The following is a 26,297-nucleotide window of genomic DNA, read 5'->3' as shown; positions in this document are numbered from 1 at the left end:
ACTAACTTCTTTATGACGTTTATTGTCTGTCTTCCCCATTAGAATGCCAGCTCCACGAAAGCAGGCGGTTTTGTTTACTTTGCTTACTGCTCTAGCCCCTGCATCTGCAATAGCGCCAGCCGCCTAGTGGGTGCTCAACCAACAGTAGTTGAAGGAACCGGGAATTTTTACTCTGTCCTTCCCGAGCTCTCACAGGGCAGAAGCTCCAGGGTGCCCAGCTTTACCGTGAGCCAAAGTTCATTCTGCTTCTCGTCCCTGCTGGGTCCCCCAGCCCTCATCTCCTGGACAGGATTTGGCTTCCACCTGGTCTCCCGCAGGGAGGGAGGGAGCCCGCCATGCCTCCCCTGCTGCCCTGGCGCTGGGTTAGAGGAGGAATGGGAACTGCAGCCTGGGGCCGGATGAGAACCTATACTGATTCTCCCTGTGACTTCTTAGCAAGAGGAAAAAGCACCTCACGTGGGGCCTTCCTGAAAATAAATAAAATAAAATGAGATGAGATGAAATGAAATAAAACTAAAAATAAGAACAGCCCCAGCTGGTGTGGCACAGTCAGTTGGAGCATCATCCCAAACTGAAAGGTTGCAGGTTTGATCCCCAGTCTGAGCGCCTACAATCCCTGGCCTGGATGCATGCAGGGGTAGCTGGTCAATGCTTTTCTCTCACACTGATGTTCCCCTCTCTCCCTTCTTCTCTTTCTAAAGCCAATGAAAAAGTATCCTCTGGTGAGGATAATAATTAACTAAATAAATAATAAAAGTAAAAAATAAAAAAGGTGCACATTAGAGTTGTCATCTGTAGGGTGTCTCTAAAACATTTTATTTTCAGATTCTAGGTCAACTGTATGGGCTGAGGCCTGGGCTCTATTTATTTATTTTTTTAAAATTCTTCAGTGCTTCTCATATTCAGCCAGGATTGGGAATGAGGGGTCTGGCCAATGTCCCAGCCAGGGTCTGTTGTCCCTTAGAGTCCCAGCTGCACCCAGAGCGAGCATGAGTACCCTAGGATGCCAACGCTGGCTTCTCCAAATGGGGGAATTGTGGGTGTGCATGGATAGTCCTCAGTTCACCCAGCAGGTTCACACACACGCACGCTGTTCTACCAGAAAGCAAACAGATTCTGAGAGATGGCACAGTAAAACCAGGATTTACAAATTCAGATGCCAGCTAGAACCGTGCAGGTGACACAGCTGTCTGCAGCCGCAGGTGTGTCGCTGAGACGTGCAGATGGCTGCAGGACCTGTGCCCTCTTTGCGCTGCCGCTCTGCTTTGCTCTGCCCTGCTCTGGGCAGCAGGGATGCAGGACCTGCAGTGCCGGGTTTTCTTCTTCGTTCTCCCCAGGAGGAGTTAGAATTCAGAAAATTGTAATAAAATAACCCATATTTTCACTGACAAGTCCTGACGTTGCCAACAGGTCACTAACCCCAATTATACAGTTGCCAAACTGCCATATCCTGCGAGGCCGACCCCTCTGACATTGGGGTTCGGTGTTCCACTTTAGGGCAGGCCCGTCTCTTCCCGCCACCTTTCACATTCAAGCTAATAGGGAATGGCTGCTCGCTTCAGAGCCACATGCTGCTTACCGGCATCTCCCTCAGCTCTGCCAGGGCACCTCAAAGCTTTGCAATAAGGCTTGTCGCAGTGGCATGCCACAGCTAGTCTCTACAGGTGCGCGGACGCCGATGGTGCCCCTTTCGTCCTTACCCCACACTCTATGACATCACAGCAGCAGCTCATGTCAGATATGGTGAGGACATTTACATCACATGAATCAGCAAGCACCACAACTCAGAACTTGTGTTCCCTAGAGAACCAGTTATTAAACTCTCCGGTACGTGTTTAGTCCCAGCACACCACTGCACAGGAGGGTGCAGACTCTGCCGAGGCCCGGGGGCATCGGTGGGGAAGGGGTAGATGCATCTTTAGAATCCCCGTGGGTGTGTGCAGCAGGCATTCTGACAGAACCTCCCCTTTAAAACCCCTACATACCCGCTCAGAGGAAGCAACGAAAATCTTAGTCCTGAAATATTTTTTCCATAACTAAGGAATCATGGTCACACAATAAAATGCCCAGATTTTGAGAGTATGGTTTATTGAGCTTTTACTAGTGCATCCACTCACATAACTGCCGTCCCAGTCAGGATGAAGAATGCTTTCATCCCCCTAGAAAGTTCTCGGGGGGGATGCCTGTGTCTAGTCACTGCTCCATCACAGACAACTGCCATGCTGGTCTTTATCCCCACAGACTAATTTGGCCCATCTTAGAACTTTACATAAATGGGACCATACAGCAGGTGTTCTCTTGTGCCTGGAATATTTCTTTTTTTAATAGTGGTTTTTAAAAATTTATTGATTTGAGAGAGAGAGAGAAACATTGATTTGTTGTTCCACTTATTGATGCATTTGCTGGTTGATTTGGCACACATGAGTATGTGCCCTGACCAGGGGTCAAACCCACAACCTTGGCATATCTGCACGATGCTCTAACTGAGCTACCCAGCCAAGGCTGTGGATGGATTATTTCACTCAGAATAATGTTTTTGAGACGCATCCGTGTCACTGCCCAGATCAGCAGTTCTTCTCCTTCAGTGCTGAACAGTGTCCCACTGAATGCGCTTCTCTTGGTCCCCAAACTCACCCCAGCTCTGGACAAGGGCCCATTAATGTTTGATTTTTACTGACTGCTGCAGGAGAAGAAAACTCCTTCCCACCGCTTAGGATAAACAGCCATTGAACACAAGAGATCCAGATGGACTCACTTTTCTCCACCAAGAGGAAAAATGACAAAGTAGAACACAGCCTGGGCATCCGACCCATTCTGACCTGGTGTGAGCGCTGTGCTCACTGTGGCGCACTCCACTTCCCCAGAGAACTGAGGCCCCATTTCCCTTCTTAGATCTTACATAAATTTAATCTCAAGGCCTAGGGGCCTTTCAGTCCCAAAGCTGGCTCCCATGTTTTTCCCAGAAGGCTTAGTGATTCCTCGTGCCAATACGTTTCCGGTGACCTGCCTGATGAGCCAGGATTCTTGAGATGATCACAGTTACAGTGCACCTTCTTTCAGCATAACCAGGCCAAGAGGTGTTTCTTGAATCGAGTGGCTCTACCTGAGCACAGCACTCTGCTCCCTTAATTCAGAGAGTCCCCTTGGGCAGGAACTGCTGGGGCTGTCACCAGCTAGTCAGAGCCCTGTCACTTCCAGGGTGGAGGTGGTCCCACACCAGCAAGGCAATCAACCGGCTCTGTGCAGAAACTGTTGGACTGTAACCATGAGCTGTCCACAAAGAAGGGAAAGATGGGAGGTTGGGAAAATACTCAAAGTCATCCATGAAGGAAATTTTCAAACCCTGGATATTTCGGCATTAATTACATTCTTTATCCCTGCTTCTCACTGCACACCAGGGGAAACCAAAACTCAGAGAGGCTTTCAACAGCACAGCTGGGAGCAGCAATGCGAGGATTCACAGCCAGACAGCTCTGACTCCAGACAGCACGCTTCCCTCAGTGGGTAGGCTGCTTCTAGAGAAGTCAGCAACTGCAGAGTCCCCAGGCTGGACGAGGGCTGCAGAGTGTGATCTCGGGGGAAGCTGATGAGCTTTCAAGGAGGTGCTGTCCCCATAGGAGGTATGAAGACACGGGGGAGGAAGATCAGAGTGAGGCTGGCATCAGGCTGCCATCTGGCTCACCAGTGCATGGCACCCACATTGAGTGTGTATCCATAGGTGTGGGCCAACAGAGTGTGTTCCACAGCTGCTGAAATCCTGCCTTCTCCATAGACTGTGCATCCAGAAGGCCTTTGTACCATCAACGATCTTGAAGTGACTGGTCCACCTGGCAGCAGCCGCTGGAGGCCCAGGATCATCACCCTGGACACCCGTCCATTTTCTCCTTTCACTTCCATTAAGAGCATGAGATATCACACTCAGGCAGACCTGGTCTGAGTCCCGGCTCTGCCACTTCTCAACTGCATGACCTGGGCAAGTTACTGAACTTTGGTCTCTGTTTCCTCACCTGTGGAATGAAGGTGATCCTCATAGCTCCAGCCTCATATTGCAATAATCAGTGGAGTTCATACTTGTAAAACCAGTAGCAACCATGTCTGTCAGGACGTGGGCACCTGCACAGGCACACCTCACTTCACTCAGCAGCAGAGCCCCTGAATATAGGACAGCTGGTTGAATTTAGCTCTTGAAACTGCTTGGTAGAATCCTGTGCCCTTTGGGGAATGGTGGGGAATGACGGGGGCAGGCATGCCAGAACCTGAAGTTGGCTCTTTTTGAAGCTTGGTCCCTGGGTGGGGGATTTAGGACAGAACGGAGGCCTGTGCTGCCTACCTGCACCCAGGCCAACAGGTGAACAGAGGCAGCAGCCAGAATGTTCTCACCTGGAACTGCTGCACAGGGAGCCCACATCCAGGCTTTACACCAGGGTAAATTCTTCTGATATCATAGTGCCTCACTGGTTCCCAGATGAGGCCAGAACTCTCATGCTGACCTTGGCATCACCTCGAATTCACTCCTGATCTGATTAGTGTGGTATCAATTTAGTTGCAATAGTGGGTACTTATATTGTATTCTTTTCTCACTGGTTTCCCACAGGATTCCAGGGACTGGTGGTTTATATACTTGGCAATTCTTGAAGTCTTTAAGAGTCTTATTTCTTATTAATTTTCTGCTATTTGTTGGATCTTACTTTGGAGCATATGGATCTCGCTAAAGTTCTCATTCTATTAGTGGTGTTACAACAAATAACTTTGTTAAAAGATTTTTGCTTTTTGTCCTGGCTGGTGTGGCTCAGTGGATTAAGTGCTGGCCTATGAACCAAAAAGTCACTGGTTTGATTTCCAGTTAAGGCACATACCTGGGTTGCAGGCCAGGCTCCCCATTTGGGGGCATGTGAGAAACTACCACATGTTGATGTTTCCCTCCATCTCTTTCTCCCTCTCTTCCATTCTCTAAAAATAAATAAAATCTTTAAAAAATATATTTTCTAGGAAACATTTGGTGGGTTTCTGCCACGTTCATACTGTGTCGAGTATGAATAGGACAGTCCCTGAGCTCAAAGACCTTGCACTCTGACAGGGCAGGCTGACGAAGCAGCCACAGCACAGTGTGGCAAGCACTCTGCGATGGTGACTGCAGACAGAGTGGGACCACAGGGGGGCACTAACCAGCCCAGAGATGACTGTGCTGAGTACTTACACTGCCAGTGGCTCAGTAAATTCTGGGCAAGATTTTCTTTCATTCAGTCAAGCTCAGTGAGTATGTTTTCCATTTCTAGATGACCTGATTTCTTTGTGAATATACCTGTTCTTTTTCACAATGTCCTTTTTTTCCTAGTATTTCCTATTCTTTATCTTTGCCTTCATGTGAAAACGATATTTTCTCCCTTAGAGTTTAAGATTGTTCTATTATGAGAAGTTCCCAGGAATAGTAATATTCCTGTTTTGCCCATTCACTGTCATTAGGGAATGTGTTTTGAGCGGTCTGTAATTTCTTTCCTCCTTTCTCTTGGTGTTCCTGAGCCCTGGATTGTGGAACTGTAGCCATGGTGCAGTTTCATATTTGCTTCTGTCTGGTTTCCTGGGGTTGGGCGGGGGAGGGTCTAACTGCTTGCACTGACCTATTTTTACTTTAATTTCTTTGCTTAGAGAAATGATTCAATCACTTAAAAACAATGTACTGAACAGTTACTCTATCCCCATATTTGGTGTTGTGGAAGACACAAAATGACATAAGACAAAACAATGTAGCTGCCTTATGTGGAACCATTGTCTGGAAGGACCATATACACACAAAAAGTGAGGTGACCATGTAAGGCAGAGGAAGTGAAAGGGCTCATAGTGGACCCAGGGACAAGGTCAGAAGGAAAAACAGATCAGCTGGGGAAAAACGGGGAGGAAAAGCCCCAGGAGGAAAAAGTTTGCGTGAGGAACTTTTAGAAAGCTGCCTTCTGGGTGGAGTGTTAGTGTGGGGCTCTGATGTTATCAATAAACGAGGCTGTGGATAAACTTCACTTTAAGGTCCCTGTTGGGAAAGCTAAACCAGAATCCAGGTGAAAGGAAGTCATTCAAAGTGTGCCTGGGGCAGGAGGTAGGTTTAATGAAAGCTGTGTTTAAAGGAGAAAACACAGTAACCTGAAAGGACTAGGAGGTTTGCAGTGATTTAGACCAGTATATATCTGGGTTAGAGAAGCCAGTGTGGAGGAGAAAGGGAGGGAGGGAGGGAAGGAGACTGGCAAGATTTGGATGTGGAAGGTGTATAGAGTATTGTCAAGAGTGGCAAAAGGGAAGGGAGTTTTTAGGATAGGACAGGGAGTTGGGAAGGGCAGACTGCAAGAAACCTGGACAAAGTGGCCAGCTGGTGTGGCTCAGCGGACTGAGTGCCAGTCTTCGAAACAAAGGATCACTGGTTTGATTCCAGTTCAGGGCACATGCCTCAGTTATGGCCAGGTACCCAGTGGGGGGGTGGGAGAGGTCACCACACATTAATATTTCTTTCTCCTTGCCTTCCTCTCTCTCTCAAAACATCTCTGACTGGTGTGGTTCAGTGGTTTGAATAGGGTGTCATCTCTGCAAATGGATCCATTTGCTGGTTTGATTCCTGGTGGTTAGGGCACACGCACGGGTTGCAGGCCAGGTAGGTACTCGGTTGGGGGCATGCAAGAGACAGCCTCTCCTTTGGATGTTTTCAGTGCCTCTCTGGCACATCAATGTTTCTCTCCCTCTTTCTCCCTCCCTTTCCTCTCTCTAAAGAAAATAAAATCTTTTTTTAAAAAAAAGACGACAGAACTTTCTCACAATGAACACAGGGTAAATACAGGCAAAGGGGCAAGGTGACCCACTGCTGTGTTTCTGCAGACTCTGGGTTACCCGATTCCTTTCCATTTAAGCAAACTTTTACTGAGCACCTCCACAAGTGGTGGGGCAAGGTTCTAGGTGTCACTGTAGGGGTGTGCATTTTACAAACAGGAACAGGGTATTTTCCGTAATAAATACAGTAGGGTCCTCCCTTACGCCTATTAACAAAACCGATTTTACTAAAGGCTAATTGATATAAACATGAGGTAACTTCCTATGCATCTCATTAACGCTCAACTGTCATAAAAAGCGAAATTGAACAAAATGTTATTGGAGGACCAGCTATACCTTCCTCCCCGGGTTGTTGTGAGGATTATACTGGAGTTAACATGGTGCAAAGCATCTAAAAATATTTCTAGCACTAAGTTAAGTGCGATTTTAGGGCCACTTGTTATAATTCATTTTTATTACCTAAAGATTAGACCACGGACATCTAGCAGGCACAGTGCCTGAGTGACTGATTAAACGCCACCTCCCGCCCCCCGGATCTAGTGAGGGAGATTGGCGAAGTACTTTAGAGCAAAACACATTTTCTAACCTTAGGCGCCAAGGCCCAAGTGCAAAGGAAGCTGGCCACATCGCCAAGGGGCTGCTGGATCTGGTTTGGTGGGGAAGCCGAAGGGGTAAAACGAGTCTGGAAACCGCACAGGGGTCGCCCCACAGCAGGAGGCCTCACTGGGTACTCTGCCTGGGATCCGTGCCGCGAATGGGCGGCCACAGAACTGCAGCGAAAACTCGCGAAGCCGGGTAGGGGGCTTACAAATGCCGTAGACCACGTTGGGGTGGTCTGGCTTACGCAGCCCCCAAGCCCCGCCCCCACCGCCCTCTTGGGTTCTCGGGGGAATAGCCAGGCCTGCGAAGGCCTACATAGGCCTCGAGCCCGCGACTCCGGGCATCCCGGAGCCACGGAACCTAGGCCTGCCACCCAGGTCCCGGCTCCGCAGGGGAAAACGCGTCCCGCGCGTAGCACCCCGCGATACCCTGCGGTGGCGGAGCACTGTGGCCCGAGCCCGGCCCCTGACGCCAGCGAGGGGCGGGGCGCCGTCCATCACGTGACGGGGAGTGACCTCGCCGCCCGCCGCCATGGGGGCCTTGGACCCGGAAGTGGCGCCTTGGGCTCGCGGCGGTGCCGCGGGGATGGCGGGAGCTGGAGCAGGAGCCGGAGCTCGCGGCGGAGCGGCAGCGGGGGTCGAGGCCCGGGCTCGCGACCCGCCGCCCGCGCACCGCGCACACCCGCGCCACCCTCGGCCTGCGGCGCAGCCCTCGGCTCGCAGGATGGACGGAGCGTCCGGGGGCTTGGGCTCCGGGGACAACGCCCCGACCACCGAGGCTCTTTTCGTGGCTCTGGGTGCGGGCGTGACGGCGCTCAGCCATCCGCTGCTCTATGTGAAACTGCTCATCCAGGTGGGGGGCCGGGGGCACCATAGGGAGGTGGCGGCCCCTGTGGAGGTGACAGGCCTCGATTTGGACAGATTGGGTCGGAGGAGTCGATGACGACGGATTTGGGAGAAGGGCAGAGAGAGAGGTTTTGGTGGGCTGAAGAAATTGGAGAGGCGCAAAGCAGGGAGGAGTTTGGGCATGCAGGACGCATAGGTTTGGAGGTGCCGGAGACTGGGCGAGGGTTGGAAGCGACAGATTTGAGAGGCTGGAAGGAACAAGGCATTTGGGGGTGTAAGGAGAGGGCGATGGGATAGAGAGACGGGTTTCGAGAAGAGATGAACTTGGAATAGGAAGGAGAGGGTATCATTTTGGGCCGACTACAGAAGCAACAGAATTGGGAGCGGGGCGGGAAGTTTTGGCGAATGTGTGAGGAGGAGGATTGGGGACCAAGGCAAAGTATTTAGAAGATGAGTGCATATTTAGGGTAGAAAGGAGCAAGAGCTTTGGATTTGATAAGGGTAGATTAAAAAGTGGTTTGGTAAAACAAAGGACAGGGGGCCAGGGCCATAAATTTAGGAAAGGAGAAAGGGCATCAGACTCCAGGGAGGAGGGGATGGGGGCAATGAAATTCATCGTCAGGGAATTTGATGGGAGAGGGCGAAGGCAGAGGATTTAGCAGGGGAGAGCTTTTGGTTAGCAGGAGATGGGGGCTCTGGATCTGATGGCGACGACGGATTTGGTGGGAGGAGGGGACGGGGTGACGAGTTGTTGGGGGGAGAGATAGGGCGACGCATTGGGGGAGGGGACTGGTGGCGTTTTGTTTGGAGAGAGAAGCGAGGAGGAGGCTTTTAGGGGGAAAGGCATGACGCATTTGGAGGAGAAAATGGAAGTCCGGTTGGGGTAGGGAGTTGGGAATCACAGTCCTTGTATCTGGCGGGATGAGCTGAAGGGGTTTGAAAGTATTGGAATTGGGAAGATGGGGCAGTTGGGACATATAGTGACAGGATAGGGGAGGGCTGGCAGAGACTGTGGCCAAGGTAGGGATGTATCTGGAATGGTGCCATGCAGGTGCACTGGGTATATCGGTGGTGGCCAACAATGCCTTACAGGTGGAACAGGCTTCTTGAAATTGAGTTGGAAAGAGAGGGGCTGGAGGGATGCATTTGGAAGAATTGGGGAAGGGGCATGGAGCTGTGTACTATTTAGATAGGGGTGGTTCGGCCTAGATTGATGACTGACAATTTAGCCTAGAATTTTCCAGTGAAGAAAAGTGAGGTGGGTAAAAATTGAGATGGAGACCCAACCAAGATTTGAGGTTTGATTTAAATGGAGGCAAATGGGTGTCAGATATACTGTCTTTATAATTGTACTGACAGAGTGGGAGATAGTTGGAATGAGAAGGACTTGAACAGGAGTAATTGAAATCTAAGGAATAGGAGTGATGGGTTGGGGGGTATGACCAGGAATATGACAAGGAATGGGGAGGTTCAGTCAGGAACATCATGGTGCCTGACTAAAGTCTGACTGTGACAGATTTGGAAATGGTTCGTGGGGGGAAGGTCCAGACAGGTGTTTGGTGGTGATTGGGAGTGAGGGCTGCTCTACTTAGGGAATTGGAATTGTATTTACAGCAACTGCGATTACAGGTTTGGGGAAGAAATTGGCACCTAAGATGTGAAACAAGGGTACTGGGTGTTGAGTTTTTCCGTTGATGGAATGAGATGGGGTGAGGGCTTGGATTTTAGGGTGGCAGATAGGAGAGTCTGAGGAGTGGAGGATACTGGAATATAGGAATGGGGGTTCCATGTGAAGGAAGTAGAAACTGGCTTCATCATTTGGACCATTGAAAATTTGGTTTAGAGGTTGAGAAGAAAATTAAAATAAGGGTGACTTGAAGAGAGAATTGGGAATGAGGGAGAAGGGGGAATTGAGGAATGAAGGGAGACAAATGGGTGAGAACTGGATGGTGGGGAGGAGAGGATGAGTGAGCTGGGTTGAGGTGATAGGCATCCTATCTGATTTGAACTCAGCTGGTGCTGAGCATAACATATTTTAGGCTGAAATCTTAATGGGTATAGCTTGGGAATCAGAGTAACATTTTGCAAAAAGGCAGATACCAGTTTGGGGTGGGTAGCAGGATTGGAGTGGCACATTTGGGGTTGTCTAGATTAGGTACATCAGAATGCGGTGCCTCAGATCAGGGCTTGTGGGTGTTAGGTTCAGGGTTTGGAGGTTTGAGGGTGATGGACTGGCTTTGGCAGTATCCGATCCAGATCCACAGCTTTAGACTGGGTTAGTAGACTTGGGGATGAAACTGGGCTGGTATGACTTGGGCACAACTAATGAAAACTTGAGGTCAAGGAGAACAGGGGTGAAATATGGCCAGTGTGCCTTTGATTACCTGGGTGGAAGTTAAAAATACAGGCTCAATAGATCTGGGAGCTATGGGGATGAAGGGGGGACACACAACAGATTCAGGGGTAAAACTGGAATCAGGGGACTCCCAGGTTGTGACTGGACTGGGTAAGACAGTACGAAAGCTGTAACTCAGACTTGGAGCAGCAGTGATGGAGGGAGTTCTGCCTGTGTACGAGAACGAAAACAAAACAACTCAGACCCTTCGAGCTTCTAACCCAGAAAGAGCAAGGTCTAGAGGGGGAGGGCTAACTTGCTTGGGTGAGCTAGCTCATCCCTCTTCTCCAAGTCCCCTGGGATAGAATATCTTTAAAGAAGGTTCTCATCCATAGGGGGTTTCTTAATTTATAATCACTAGTCTGTCAGTTAGCTCAGAATCACATCCACAGGGTTAGTGTCAACTTTCAAAAACACCAAGGCAAAGAAGAAAGGAAACCAAGCCAGGAAAGCACTACAAGCATACCTAGTCCAGTTTTTAAGGCAGAGCTTCCCAACCCTGCTGGTTCTGCTTTCCACATTCAAGAGTTGCCGGCCTGCTTTGAGGGGCAGGGCTGCTGTCCCCTGTCAAGGAAGGAGACTTCTCACACCCCACTTAGGTGCTAGTCTCCTAGACCCCTTGGTTCCTGCCTGGCAGCAAAGAGAGCCTGTCATTAGTTGACAGTATAACAAATAGCCTCACCCCTCAGTGACTGCCCCCCACCCTCACTGGACAGGGGGGTGGCTTGGTCTTTCACCCACCCATGAGTTTAACAGATATAACCAGCTCTACACAGCAAGAGTAACCATTGCCCCACAAACGTGGGGACATTCTGTCACAGGGACATGGGCAATTGAGATTAGAACACAGTTGAATATTTTGAGGAGCAACTGGGATTTGACTGAAGTTTGTTCTGCCTGGGAGTGAGAGGGACAGATTTGTTGCTTTTGTGGGTACAGTAAGAAATTTGAGTTGTGGGGTGAACTTTGCAATGAGGTACTTGGAACTGAGCTGTCTTTGGGACAGATTTTAGTGTTGCCCCATTTCGGATCGAGACTACTGAAGTTTTTAACCTGGAGATGAGAATAAATGAGATTTATTCTGAGGGGAAAATGGGGTTTGACGTATATAAAAATGGGGCGTTTTGCCCTGGGAATATCTGGAACTTCAAGGGATCAGTGTTGGGGAATGGAGGTGACTGGGAGTGTGGTAGGGGTAGTATTTGGGACTAGACATTTCTGTTTATTGGGAGATTTCACAATACTAATGGTAATCAACAGAAACAGCATTAGAATTTGTGGAAAAAGTAAGAGGCCTGCGAAGATGAAAAGCAGTGAGGCTGAACCTGCAGTAGAATCTGACCTTCCTTTTGTATATGTTGATTCTGAAGGTGGGCCATGAGCCGATGCCCCCCACCATTGGGACCAATGTGCTGGGGAGGAAGGTCCTCTATCTGCCGAGCTTCTTCACCTACGGTGAGTGTGCTGCCCAGGCAGGAAAGCCCATGCTGACCAAAAAAAAAAGCATCGAATGGGGAGCAGGTCCAGCTGGCCCTGGGGAACACCATGGGCAGCATGGCGCCCAGAGTCAGAGCTGGCATGGAGGAAGAGGGGATCCTGGAGTGTGGCCAGGGAGGCACCAGAGTTTGGGGGCAGAGCAGCTGAACAACACAGCTCTGGTCTAGCTCCTCTGCCTCAGGCAGGGGGAGGGCAGACAGTTGGTCGAAGGAGGGGCCGGTCAGGACACTGGCCCCTGTCATCCCTGGTTGTGCCTGGGATGAGGTGGAGGGAGTCCTTTTGCCCTTTGAGCAGCCTGACCCCCTTTCTAGCTTTTCTGCTTTCCTGCTTCTCTAGCAGGAGGCCTGCTGGGGCCTCCTAGGTCCTTTCCTTCGTTCTCCGTCCTTTCCCCTGTGTTCCCCAGGTGTGGTGCCAGCTCACGGCATCTCCACCCACTGGGTATAGACCAGAGAGCAGCGAGTTGTCGCTTCACCTCTGGTGTGCCCCGACCAGCTCTGTGAGCTTGGGCAGGCCACTTAACTGCCCTGGCCGTGCAGTCCCTTTGCGAAGCGGCATCAGTGTCTTCCTGCCTGGCCCTTCATACACCTCCTCCCTGCTCCAAGCAGCCCTGCCTGTCAGGGGGTCTCTCCAGCAAGAGGCCCAACACAGTGGAGCTTGCCCGATGCCAGTGAAGCCCACCTGGCCGCCTCTACTGCTCATCCTCTAGCCCATGGGCACCAGCTGCCTGCGGTCTTTTCAAGTCCACTATCGCTGTCCCTCCCCCAGTCCCTACCCTCACAGGTTGACCATGACAGGGACTTTGTTTAAATGTACCTTTGTTGTCCATGTTCACAGCCAGCCGACCCCCTCATGCTTCCTCTACCTCCGTTCTCACCTGTTGGGTCACTCCAGAATGTTCTCTGGAAATCTTTCCATCTCCTGAATAACTCAGGGCTTCGCCTCCTGTCACCTTTTTTTCATGTCACGCACTTTTGGCAGAATCTGATGTGATGTTTTTCTTTTAGTCTTGCCACCGTTTTGTTGAGTACAGTCCAGGGCCAGGCAGACCATGTCATTTTATGGGGAAATGTGTTCATACTTGTTTTTTACTTAAAGATTGCCACTGTGGGGGACATCAGAATTAAGAAGGTCTCCCACCCCGAAGTAGAGTGAGGCCGCTGGCCACAGTCAGCACTGGATCCGTGGGCAGCCGGGGTGGCAGCCCCTCCCAGGTGGTTTCTCGGTTGCCGGCTCGGTGTGCTCCCACCACGCAAGGGCCTCAGGCGGAACCTGGACTGGCACACAGCTGTGACTGTGGCACAGCACACAGTCATTCCCGGAAGCACTTGGATCAAGGGGTCTTGACTCACTTTACTGCCTCTTGCAGAGATGAACAGAGTTCTGAGGTGCTCCCCCCACCCCGGTTTATATACGTGTTGTTTCGGTCCAGATGTTATGGCAGATGCCCACTGGGTGGTTCCAGGCACGTGTGACTCTCCCACCGGAGAGAGGGCTCGGCTGTCGGGACGTCTAGGGCCTGCCTGCATAGCACCTACTCCTCCTCGTGTTGTAGGGGGGTTGTAACGAAAAGAACTTCTGGAGAGTTCCAGAGCCTGCAGAGAACCCCTGTGATGAGGGAGTCTCTTGCCAGCCATGGGGCCCTTTGCCTCTGTTTTCTGTGTGCCTTTCTCGACTCTTACTTGTTCATGCTTCACCTGTGAGGTGGGGAGAAGTAGGGGTCCTTAATTCCTTTTTCACTGGCAGGCAAGTCGGATAGTAAGAGATTAAGTGTCTTGCTAGAGATTACACCCCAGCTTTACCCTTCCACTCTCCCTTTTACTGACTGGCTCTCCCTTTTACTGACTGGAGGGAGCTCCCTTCCCCCAAAATAAACCTTCCTTCTGCCGGTTTCCTTTGAAGCAGGGTGCCTTGCCACATCATCCAGGGCCCTCTCACCTCCCACTCCTCTGTCCAGCCCTACCCATCTCAGGAAGCCAGGTAGGCAGGTAACAGGTGCTGGGAGGGGGTGCCCAGTGAAAGCCGGAGCTAGCAGCGAGGTTGGGTTGCGGGCTGGCAGACATGCTGCAGAAGCAAGGCCTGGCGTGCCGGCTCCTGCCACTGTGCGGTGCCGGAGAGCTAAGCTGTGGATGTGTGGGAAGCCCATAGTCTGAGAGTGTTCTGCCAGCTTCCAAGTACACAGAAAAATACACTCCTTTCTGAACAAAGCTTAAAAGTTGATATTACATAAAATAAAACATTAAAAAGGGGGTCCTTTCAGAGACCCTAATGAAAAAACACTGACTAGCTGGTAGGGTCTAGCTTCCCTGACTGCTTAAGTTTTTTCTGTGAAGTAGTTCATTGGTGCCTCTGTTTTGGTTACTCCTCTGCTTGTTTCTCCCCACCCCCTCCCCATCTTCACTAATAAATGCCAACCGGTGCCCTGACCGGTGTGGCTCGGTTCAACATTGTCCTCTAAACGCAGAAGGGTGCCAGTTCAGGTCCCAGTCAGGGCACATGCCTGGGTTGTGGATTCATTGCCTGTTGGGGCCTGTGAGAGGCAACTGGTCAGTGTTTCTCCCTCTCTCCCTCCCTTCCCCTCTCTCTAAAAATAAATAAAACCTTTAAATAATAAAATAAATGCCAACTAGCCAGGTGGGGTCCTGGGCAAAGCACAGTGACAGGGTGGGGATGCCCTTCCATGGCAGGCTCGGGACACTTTGGAGCCTTTCTTCTGGGAGCCCTTTTTCGTTTTTCCTCCCTTGGGTTGCAGACTGTCACTGACTATGGGAACTCTGCCTTCTTCCTTTTTTCTTTCCCCTGAGAACAGTATTTCTTTATAAACTACAGAGTTGGTGCCTGGGTTGTAGCACTAAAGTTACTGAGTTAAAAAAGCTACACCTGAGTTTGCCAAGCAGCTATTTCAAAGCTAAAAAAAGGAAATGTGTGATCTTTTCATTAAAAATATGTTTTGAAGGCTTTTACACAAAGGAGCAGAAACTAGAGAAGAAATTGGGGTGGGGCCTGATCACTTCCAGGGTCCTGGACCAATGCTCCCCTCGGTGACTGACGGCTGCACGCACTGAGGGATGGGCACCTGGTCCGGGTGTGAGTGCGACTCAGGAGTGGGCGTCCGGGCTGGGCGTGACGCTGCCACCTCTGCTTCCTTACAGCCAAGTACATTGTGCAGGTGGATGGGAAGATAGGGCTCTTCCGAGGCCTGAGCCCCCGCCTAATGTCCAACGCCCTCTCCACTGTGACTCGGGGCAGCATGAAGAAGGTGAGCCTCAGGCAGCATCACAGTTCCCCTGAGCTCCCTGCCACCCCGAGGCAGCCGTGTGCACCGGTCCAGCAGCTCCATTCCGAGATTGGTGGGGCCTCCCCCACGGCACTGCAGCTGGGCTCCTAACCCTGGTGGCCCAACGCTAAGACTCCCTGACTGGGAGGGTCCCTGCCCCACAGCCCTCCTGCTTTCTCACGGCTATGACACCAGGCAGGGCCTTTTCCCCCCGAGCTCCCGCCCTGGGGGTTACCTGAGGCTGGCCCAGCTAATGGGCACTCCAGAGAAAGTTGTGGAAGCTGCTTCCTACTGTCTCTGCCCCGGGAGCCACATTTGAGAGGCATAGCTATATTTTGCTTTTGGCTCTCTTGCCTTTTGTGTCTCAGGTTTTCCCTCCAGATGAGATCGAGCAGGTCTCCAATAAGGATGACATGAAGACTTCCCTGAGGAAAGTGGTGAAGGAGGTAGGTGTTGGAATTGGAGAAGGTGAGGCCCTTTGAAGGGGGTCAGTATTTCTCACTGCCGAGCTGGGCAGGTCATTGAAGAGTCTCAAGATGGGGTCCTTGTGCTTGCATGGGACAGGGACATAGAAGGAGCCCCATTGTGGACACACAGGGAATCTCAGAAAGCCTTGAGCCGTCATAGGGCCTGGCCTGGGACCCGGTAGCACTCCTGGGTGCAAGGAATTGGGGATGGGTGACAAGTGGGGCCATCTGAGTTAGACTGACCCCACATGGGAGCTGCAGAATCTCAGGTGGTTCTCCACATGACCTCGTTCTGCAGTGCCGTTTCCAGAGACAGGCCGAACCGAGTGTCCCCCTCTGCTCTCTTGCAGACCTCCTATGAGATGATGATGCAGTGTGTGTCCCGCATGCTGGCCCACCCCCTGCACGGTGAGCAGCTGCACTGGAGCCTGCAGCTCAGCCGTGGGATGACCCCTGGAGGACTGTAGCTGGTGGTGGGGTAGGGATATTCCATGGCAACCCCACTGGGAGAGACACTTTCCTTGGTGTCTGTCGCCCACCTTACTTTACCTATAAAGAAAACGCGTACCGAAAAGACTGTGTCCAGACAGAATGACCCACAAACGGAACCCAAAAGCTGAGCCTAACAAGTGTCATTTGCTTTGCCTTTAAAGGTCTAGGCAGTGACATGTATGTGCCAGGAATCCTGGCTGGAGGGAGCTGGGGCTCTCCCCAGGCAGAGGAAATGGGATGCTGTGGTCATGGGGTGTGATGGCGAAGCCCAGAGTCCCTCCTCTCCTCCCGCCCCCTGCCCCTCGCTGTCTTGTGCGGTGGCCTCTATAGCAGGCGCCCCACAGCGGGCCATCGTGGGCTTTGTGTGTGTTTGCCTCAGGTCACCTGTGTGTTTTCTTTCTCCCCAGTCATCTCAATGCGCTGCATGGTTCAGTTTGTGGGACGGGAAGCCAAGTACAGGTGGGTAATTCTCCTTGGGACAGATGGGCGTGGCCTCGTCACCATTCAGAGTCTGCCAGGACAGGCTGTGCTGGGTCAGTCATTGCCCCTTTTCTGCCCTAGTTCTAATGTGCTGACTTCAGGGGAACGTGGTGGTTTCCACAGTCTGTGTCCAGGGCCTTTTCTCTGTATCTCTTGTCCGGGCTGCCCAGGGTGAGCCTGGGTGCCCTGCAGTGGGGGGTGAGTGGGGTTGGAGTTGGCTTGGATGTGGAGTCCTGGCAGCAGAGCTGATTCTGCCACTCGGGACCGAGCCAGGGCTCCCTCCTGGGCTCCCTAGGTTATGCCCTAACGATTTCCCGGCTGTCATCGCACCTGGCTTACAGCTCAATCCTCTTCTGTCCACTTCAGTTGATTACCAAATACTGGCACCTGCGTGCCCTACGAGGGGAGTAGGTGTGTTGACACGGGCCTTCCATGTGGCAGGAGGACAGCCCATTACCCTTCCTCTCTAAGGTTCTCGTTTCCTGGCTTCAGTTCTTCTCTGCAACTGTCCTGTGGGGTCACTGCTCCAACAAGATCAGCTGCTATGGGGCCTCATTTTGGGTTCACTAGTGGGAGATTGGCCCCTTTCCCCAGACGGAAATGTGAGGTTGGCAGATAGGATCAGGAGTGGCCAAGCCAGGCCTGAGAAGAAAGGTAGTGGGGACTGGCAGGGCTTGGGGCCTGGGACCAGCACTAGCCAGGGCTTCGGCTCCCACCAGCTTTCTCTCTCCTAGACCACCACTGCACCTGGGCTTTGCAGAGCTTCATATAGGACAGGCCACTTGGTATTGGTAGCCACGTCACAGAGGTTGCTCTTGAGCCTCCTTTGCATGTCACACCTAGGAGCCCATTTGCTGGTCTTCTATAGGCTGTGGCGACCAGGGCACTGGTTCCCAAGCGCCTTGCTGGGCGGAGGGGTGGGCAGCTGCTTTTTCCCAGGCTGCTTCTGGGCTGTCTGTCCAGGGCCTCCTGCTGGGGGGCCCCGTGTTCCTCTGCCCTCTGAAAGGTGGTTCTCGCCACTTGCCACTCCGCCTGCTCTCACTCTGTCGGTCATGCAGGCTTCTCTGCCTAAAGGGTATTCAGCCAGAGATAAGCACTAGGGCCAGGCTCAGAAGGTTTATTCCTAAATTCCAGACCCACGGAGAGCAGTGGTTGCTCACTGCTGGGGTTCTGGTGCTGGTGGTGGTGGTGGTGGTAGTGGTAGGGTGTCTCTGGTCTCCATGAACTAGGTAAGTGCCCCTACCCCCAGACGAGAGCTCTCTCATCTCCACTAGTTCTGCCTTGTAACAGCATCTGCCCTGCCCTGTCCAGCCGGGACTGGATGGCTCTGACCAGGGGTGAGGAGGTGGGGGCCCTCTCCAGGTGACCGGGTGACTTCTGTCCCTGTCATGCTTTCTTTACAGTGGCGTGCTGAGCTCCATTGGAAAGATTTTCAAAGAGGAGGGGCTGCTGGGATTCTTTGTGTACGTGAGTTTGTACCCCGCAAATCTGGCTGTACTAATAGGCTCACTCTCGACCTCTCAGGCCACAGCTGGTGGCCTCAGAGTAATCACAGGCCCTGCCTCCCACCTCCCTACCCTCCCCGCCTGGGTAGCTGCACTTTCACAGCCTGTATGAGCTGTGGATCATCGGATGAAAGCTGCCCAGCCCTTTCCAGACCACGGCTCACTCACAGTTGGTACAGTTTGTCCACTGCTGGCTGCACTGAGCCCGAAGGCTGCATCCATTTGCCCCAGGTCCAGAGGAGGGTATGCGGGTGGACATGAGCTAGCGTGTTCCATCGTCCTTGTTTCACTGCTGAAAGTGACTAAAAATCTGTGACAGGGACTGGGGGTCCAACACTGACAGCTCACAGGTGACTCCAGCTGATGGCTTCTGTTTGACAGCATTTCTGGCAAGTCAGTTCTTCACATTTAACATTTAGGATCTTCAACGTAACAATCCGTATTTTTGGCTTCTCTGGAAAAGTTCAGGTTCTGGACTCACTGGGCCTGTGTCACGCAGAGCACCCGTCAGCAGGACACATGATCTCCCAGGGGCCACAGACGCCGCCCCCCCCCCCTTCCTTGGGTCTCTTACCTGCCTTGCTTTATTTGTAAAGAAACGGCTACTGAAAAGACTGTGTCCAGACAGAATAACCCCCAAACGGAACCCAAAAGCTGGGCCTAATAAGTGTCATCTGCTTTGCCTTTAACAGTCTAGGCAGTGAGTGACAAGGACATGCCAAACATGGGGCTGTCTGTTAAGTTGCACTGTGGGTGTGTCGTTAGCCAGGCGTTTTCATTTACGATCTCTCATTTAACCCAGAGGCCACCGTGTCTGTGTGTTTCTCATCAGGAGGTGGTTTTTGCCCCCAGGGACATCGGTACTATCTGGAGACAGCTTTTGGTTGTCACAACTGGAATTTGGTGGGTAGAGGCCGGGATGCTGCCGCACATCCCACAGTGCAGAGGGCAGGCCCTGCAACACAGAATTCTTCGGCCCCAAATGTCGACAGTGCAAAGGTGGCAAGCCTTGATTTGTACACAAACGTGTGTGTTTGTGTGTGTGTGTCTTTGTGCACACACATGCATATACACATGTGAGTACATATTTGCCCATGTGACTGGTGTACCAGGCTTTAAAACAGTACATCTCACCACCCTAGCATTTCCCACACTCGTCGTATAGTTACTTAACCATCAGGTTCCCTCTCTCAGCATGTTCGTGGAACAGGCAGCGCACGCCCGTGCGGCAGGGTGTGTGCAGACCGTCCGTCAGCACGGGTGGAAGCAGCACGATGAGAAACTGCACTCAGGGGTGCTGGTTTTGTTAATGTTCCTCATAACAGATGTGTTGCGTATATTTTTTTGAACTTTTTAAATATTTTGAAATAAGATTTTTAAAAATTCAAAAATCACGATTCTGCATTCTTCTGGAAATCTCTTCAAGTCATCCCATATCTAAACAAGTAAATCAGCACATTAAAGATCCATAAATTACACACAGGACCCACTGATACCAGTCTGGCTTTTTGTCCTTAGCACTGTATTTGGGGGAACCTCCCATATCCTTTGGCAGAGGTATTTATCACAAACGCCATCACTTTAAAAGTCAGTCCTCCTTGTAAAGGCTTGCATGGAATGTCTTCATTAGAACACTGCAGGGGTGAAGACAACAGCTATATTGAGCAGAGTGTTTTGTGAATTGATTAGGTAAAGAGGCCAGGAGAAAACTACCAGCATGTAGGCACTCTTTCATAATCTCCACGGAAAATCCCATGTTAGTAGCATTCACATCCTGAGGCCTGGCTTGTGTGGTTTGAAAACTGCTTGTGAAACCACGAACTAATGTGTGGTGTCAGACGTGGCATAGAACACCCGCCCCCGGAGAAAGGAACGCTGCCTTCCTGGCGTGGGTAGCTGCTGACCCACACGGCCATGTAGGCTTCTTGCCTGACGTGTTGGATGCCGGAGTTCAGAGCTTGGAACGTTCTGCTTCCAGGGTGTGGAGCCTCCAGGAAATGGTCTCCTCCCTCCCCAGCTCATCTTTGCTCACCTTGTCTTTTAGCGGCTTAATCCCTCACCTCCTGGGAGATGTGGTTTTCTTGTGGGGTTGTAACCTGCTGGCCCACTTCATCAATGCCTACCTGGTGGATGACAGCGTGAGTGACACCCCAGGGGGGCTGGGGAACGACCAGAATCCAGGTTCCCAGGTTGGTTGGAACAAGGACTTGTCCATCTTTTCATGTACTGCTGGTGCCCAGGGTCTGGGGCAGACTTGAGGACTCTGGGATTCTGAGCATCAGGTCCCAAGAACTAGCCAGGGCCTCTGGGGACGTGGTCTGAGAAGAGGACCTGTTTGTCCCGAGGTCAGCTTTCCCTCCAGACAGGAAACCTGCAGGAGTTTATGGAATGCCTGTTCTGGGCAGATTTAGAAATAAGACAGGTCCCTGCTTTCCAAGGCTGGTTGGACTTAGGACCCAACCAAGGAGCAGGAAACAAATAGCCTAACAACAGCCCTTCAGCTTTTGCTAAGTATTTTATACTTTCAGAATCCTTTTGTGGACGTCATGGCATCTGGTCCCGATGATAGCCCAGGCGTGAAGGGAACAGGGCAGGTACACCACCCTGCTCCACAGGCAGAGAAGTTGGGACCCCGACGTCAGAGGGCCCTGCAGAGGCACTGGGTTGGGAACCAACAGGCGGGGGCTAGATTTTCCTGTGCTGGATAGGGGGCGCTGCCCCCTTGAGGTTTTTCAAATCAGCTAGGAAGTGTACTGCCCGGGAGCACCCCACTATTTTGTTAGCAGTGGCCTGCACAGCCAGCTGTACACAGGCCTCTCCGCAGGTGGGGCAGGCGCAGGGAGGCCTTGGTCCTTTGAAAAGGCGCTGTTGAGGAAAGGCATCCGGGGACATGATGGGTTGGCTGGTCCTGCATGAATCAAGACGAGTTGGTGAACGGTGATGGGTGAGGGGTTTCTGGTAGCCAGTCATTGTAACAGCAGAGATTGCCAACCCCAGGGAGGAAGGTGAGGGAGGGGTTAGGGACCTGTGTGCCAGAATCACCGGCAGGGAGGCAAGGGGCAGGGGGGTGGGTGTTGTGGGTCATAGTCTACAAGTGCCTGTGTTTGGGCAGCTGTGTGTGTATGTGTGTCTGTCTGTCTGCCTGGGCACATGTGTGTGGCAAGGAGCGCCCTGTCCCTCCTGAGAGCCTCTGCTCAAAGGAAAATTGTTGGCCTGTTTGACTTGGGTAGATGAGTCTTACGGCCTTTCAGTGTGAATGAATTCAAGCAGCTCTGTAGAGGCCAGCTCCTGTCCAGCTCCCGTCTTCAGTTACGATAGCCATGGCCCTGCCCTTTTTCAGGGGCCTCTTGGGTGGGGGACTGCTGCAGTCACAGAGAGCCAGGCTGGGACAGCTGGGGTGTCTGGGGTGGGGGGTGTCCCCAGCTGATTGGCTTCTCCTGTCTAGGCGGGCAGGTGTTTGAACAGGGGCTGCTGCACTTAACGTCACCACCAACAGCAGTCAACAGCTTCATTGAAAGTACTTTCCAAGTGCTCTTCTGTGTGTGGCTTAAAGACTAAGATGAAGCTGCCACTCAGGCAGAGGGCTGAGCAGACGTGCACCCAGGGATGCAGGGCGTCCATCTGGTGGGATGGCCCCACCATAGGAAGGTCAGGAATAGGTAGTCCCCTTTCCTGGGAAAAATAGACTTTAGGAGTTGGGGCCTGAAGATGGTGAGAGCTTGCTGAGGTAGGAGGTGACAGGAAATGCAGACTTGCCCCTCTCGTTTTGTACAAGACTAGGATTTTGTGCCTGGGTAGTTCAGGTGGCTGCCAAGCCATAGACATTAATCAAGGCAGACACAGGCCAAGCCCTCAGAGCTCACAGCTCGGTGTGGTCATGCAGAGCAGCAGCCAGGGATCTGCTTGCCTGGCTTTCATGTCTGCCCCTCACCATCCCCAGCCAGGTCATGGATGTCCTTTAGTCTGGTTATCCTACTTCTGCCTTGCAGATCTCTTGGCTCTGCTACAAGGCTGTGGAAGCTGCCGGCAGGCCCAGAAAGGAACATAGTGTGCGCAGTGGGTGTGTGAGACCAGGGTGGAGGGTGGGGTGAGGGGACCACAGACCAGGTAGCATGGTGAGGGTCTGCATATCTGATGTCTGCACCCTGAGGTGAGGCGCCTGTGGCAAACCGGTCTTCCTTTCTGTCTCCTCAGTTCAGCCAGGCCCTGGCCATCCGGAGCTACACTAAATTCGTGATGGGGGTAAGTCAGGCCAGCTGCCCTTCCCACTGCCCTGTGGGTCTCAGGGTAGGGGGGCTTTGCAGAGACTGGCCGTAGTGTGGGGTGTTGGCACAGTGAGTACCGCTTCCCAAGCCCTGGGGGTGGTGCCGGTGAGGGGGCTGCTGACACTCAGGTGTCCCTGGGTTTCAGATTGCAGTGAGCATGCTGACCTACCCCTTCCTGCTGGTTGGTGACCTCATGGCTGTGAACAACTGTGGGTAGGTGTGCGCTTCTCCACCGGGCTCTCTGCCTCCTCCTGCCAGCACCATGTGGGTTCATCCTGCTGGGCACCCTGTCTTCCTCTGGAGTTCATTGCGTCCCTTTGGGATGACCAGTTCAGGATGTGGGTGGCGGCAGCTCCAAGCCATCCCTTCTTGGGGTCTCCTTTCCCCTGGCTGGTCAGCTTCCGTGTTCTCTGCGTCTCACATGTTCTCTCTCCCTGGCAGGCTGCAGGCTGGGCTGCCCCCCTACTCCCCAGTGTTCAAGTCCTGGATTCACTGCTGGAAATACCTGAGTGTGCAGGTGAGCAGCTCCCGAAGGAGGAGGGGTTTCCCATTCTCACACGTCAAGCACATGAAATGGTTTCATGGGTGCTTTGTTGCTCGGAAAGATAGGGGGTTGTCGTGGATTCCCGTTGTGAGTGGGGAGGATGTAGACCTGGTTTAAGGTGTTTAAATTGACTTTTCACTTTATTTTAGGAAGGATTTGAGATAGTTAGATCTGAGTTTACTTAAAAATTTACATCAGAGGAGGTCCCCTTTTCTTCAACTCTTAAAGACTCTTAGAACAAGTAACAAGTATGAGGGAGCCACGGGGAGGTGGTGAAGCCCAGGAACACGTCTTAGACTTTGAGTGACACGGCTGGAGATGTAGCCGTGGGGTTGAGACCAGCTCCTGCCAGGCAGCTGGCTGCTGGAGGCCAAGCCCTCCTGCTGTACATCCAGTGCCCAGGAGAGCGTGAGGGTTGAGCTGGGCCGCAGGATGAGCCTGCTGAGGGGGCCATTCTTGGGGTTTTATGTTCTGTGCCCAAGTACCTTCCTGCTGGCTGGAGCTCCAGGAACCAGAGGTCAAGGATCCTGGTGTCCAGGGTCCTAGGAAGATTCTTGCCTTTTCCTAGCCTTGCGTTTGCTTTGTAAAAGGGGTCAGTGGCCTGGGGAGCAGCCATTGCAGTGACTGGCCTCGGGTTAAGAGGACAGGTAGGAGGGAAGCAGCGAGGCAAGAGAAGGGTGCAGTTCTTCCCAGTGACTCTGGTCTGTTCTACGTGTGTCACATCCTGTGGACGTTGGAGGAGGCCCAGACCACTTTGGCTCAGAAGCCAAATGGGCAGTACTCCCCGGTACCCACCTCTTTGAGGGGTGCCTACCAAGTAGCCCATCAGCACTGGACATCCTGTGGCATGAAGTGAGCCACCCAGCACAGGGCAGATTGCGGCCTTGCCGTTTGGAATGCAGACCTAGGCCCTCCTCCCAACCCTGGGCTCTTGGCTGCTGGGGCCCTCTTTGCTTCATGTTGGCCTTGCTCTGGGGCAGGATGTGGAAGGTGGCCTCCCCTTTCCCTGACTGACCTGACTGTTCCTTCCAATCCAGGGCCAGCTCTTCCGAGGCTCCAGCCTCCTTTTCCGCCGGGTGTCATCAGGATCGTGCTTTGCCCTGGAGTAACCTGAATCACTAAACACACGCTGTCCCAGCCTGGCCACTGTGGGTGAGGCCTGTGCATCTCAGGCACTCGTAAGACAACTCCAACCCAGCGACACCTAGATGTGCTCCTGCCCAGCTGGGCTTCGGCGTCCGTGTTTGCCGTGTGTCTGTCCAGAAGCGGGGGTCGGGTGGGGGTGAGGCTACGCCCAGTGGTCAGTCACCTGTTAGACCTGGGAAGGTGGGGCAGGGCTGGGGAACTGGGGTGGAACCCCCTTTCTTCACAGATTTGCTATGTCTGCTCTGTGCAGGGGGCCAGAGAATGGCTCGTACAGACCCAGGTTGGATGGGACAAGGCTCACAGAGTCAGGTCCCACCCCCACCCAGCCCCGGTCAGCCCCAGCTCTCACCCTGCAGCTCGGCTGGGAGTACTGCTCTCCTGCTTGTAAATAGGGCACGGTCCCTTTTCACGAGGCCACCATCATGTCCAGGCCTGTGCTAGGAAGCTATTGCTAGGTTCTGCCTTTGTTTTCTCAACACTACTTTTCTGATACAAAGGCAGCACCTTCCGAATGGGAAATCACGTGACCGCTCAGAATGTGTCCCCTCATCAAATGCTCATCGGTTTAATGGTGACGCTTTGTGTGCAGGATCTAGTTACCTGTGCAGTCGTGCACACCCAGAAGTTAGGCAGATCAGTGTCTTTAGTCCTGCCCAATTTAAAAGTTCCTGATAAGATTTGACCCTTCCTCCCTCAAATAAATGTACTGGTGGTGATTTGGAGTTTTGTGGGGAGTCTCTGATTTTGATGAGCTTAAAAACCGCAGTCTTTGTCAGTCCTCAGTGTTAGTGTGTGGAGAGGCTGTAGAGCCACAGGGCTGCGGCAGCTCAGCCCGGGATGAGAAGTGCCAGGCCCGGTGTAGATCAGCCTAGACGGGGGGCCAGGGAGACTGGACGATTTTCTAAATCAGACCATGATGATATGCCAATATGCAGATCAACAAGTAATATATAGGCCTGTTGCCATGGAGACAGGCTTCCCATCTTCAGAAAATGTTCCACCCAAACCCCTAATTGTCATCTCTGCACTGTTTGGCATTTGCAGTTTTTATTGAATCTTTTGGGGTAGCAGTCACATGATTACAGAAGGAGCTGGCACGGGCCCAGCATAAGCACCAAGCCCTGCCTTCCCTAGGAAAGATGGAGTGCCCCTCCATTCACTTCCGCCGAATGTTGGGTTCTATAAACAGGCAAAACTTACAGATAGAGCAGCCTGTCCTGGGGACCACGGGCTTCCATCTGACGGGGTTTGAATTCCCGTGGAAGTCCAGCTAGGTGTTTCTTTGCCCTTGCTGTAACGTTGCGGTCTGGTGACTTTGGTCATGCTTCCTCACAGGTGTGGGCCGGGTCACCTCCAGGGAAGGCCCCGGGACACTTGCAGAACTGGCTGTCCCCAGTGGCCTAGTAACATTTGACTTGAGAGCAGTTTACTATGGATCCTTACTCCCCAAGAACACATGAAAGTGCCTCCGCGCGTGTGCTGTAAAGGTACATTGGTTGAGGCCACTTAGGTCTTGTACTCACTTCAGATAGCTGAAGTAGCAGGGCAGGAGAGCGCCCGGCTAGGTGAGTGGGCCAGGCCCTGCCAGCATCGCTTCTGGAGAGAAGGAAGGCTCTTCAGGGGCGAGTCTGCCTCATAGCATGTTGCCTTTCCACCGTCCAGCATGGCTTCCCACAACAGTGACCACTGTTAGGGGGTAACTTTTCTTCTTGTTGCTCCATGTTCGAATCCTGTTTTTGTACTGATTACTTCTCATGGTCCCCTGGATTTAGAGCTGCTTGCTTCTCTGGAATCCTGTGCTGAGCTTGCCCTGAAGGGCCCCTCCCTCTATGTTTTCAATTGAGCAGAGCCCAGGTGTTACCCTTAACTTCTAAAGCACATTTCCAGCTCAATATCCAGATGCATGTATTATGTATATTAAATGCTCCCTTTGTTCCCTGGTTCCCTCAGCCTGTGAGGGCTGAGGCTTCACCTGCCCTC

The 26,297-nt window shown here is 52.3% G+C and overlaps 1 protein-coding gene across 2 annotated transcripts; it reads left to right on the top strand.

Moving 5' to 3' along the window:
• The first annotated feature begins 7,923 nt into the window (after positions 1-7,923).
• On the top strand, positions 7,924-25,039 carry MTCH1 (mitochondrial carrier 1). Of its 2 annotated transcripts, none has more exons than XM_028509882.2 (12): positions 7,924-8,259; positions 12,018-12,102; positions 15,294-15,400; positions 15,787-15,864; positions 16,236-16,293; positions 16,785-16,836; positions 18,261-18,320; positions 20,407-20,500; positions 22,557-22,604; positions 22,773-22,840; positions 23,069-23,144; positions 24,209-25,039. In XM_028509882.2, the coding sequence occupies exons 1-12, from the start codon at positions 7,939-7,941 to the stop codon at positions 24,278-24,280; spliced, it is 1,119 nt and encodes a 372-aa protein (XP_028365683.1). In that variant the 5' UTR covers positions 7,924-7,938; the 3' UTR covers positions 24,281-25,039. The 2 variants fall into 2 exon arrangements, with proteins under 2 accessions (XP_028365683.1, XP_028365682.1); XM_028509881.2 differs by having other exon boundaries at positions 20,407-20,551.
• The last annotated feature ends 1,258 nt before the right edge of the window (positions 25,040-26,297 follow it).

The sequence above is a fragment of the Phyllostomus discolor genome, chromosome 4 (assembly GCF_004126475.2).
Source record: "Phyllostomus discolor isolate MPI-MPIP mPhyDis1 chromosome 4, mPhyDis1.pri.v3, whole genome shotgun sequence".
In the NCBI taxonomy this organism is placed as follows: domain Eukaryota; kingdom Metazoa; phylum Chordata; class Mammalia; order Chiroptera; family Phyllostomidae; genus Phyllostomus; species Phyllostomus discolor.
This window is presented reverse-complemented; position numbering and strand designations above follow the sequence as displayed.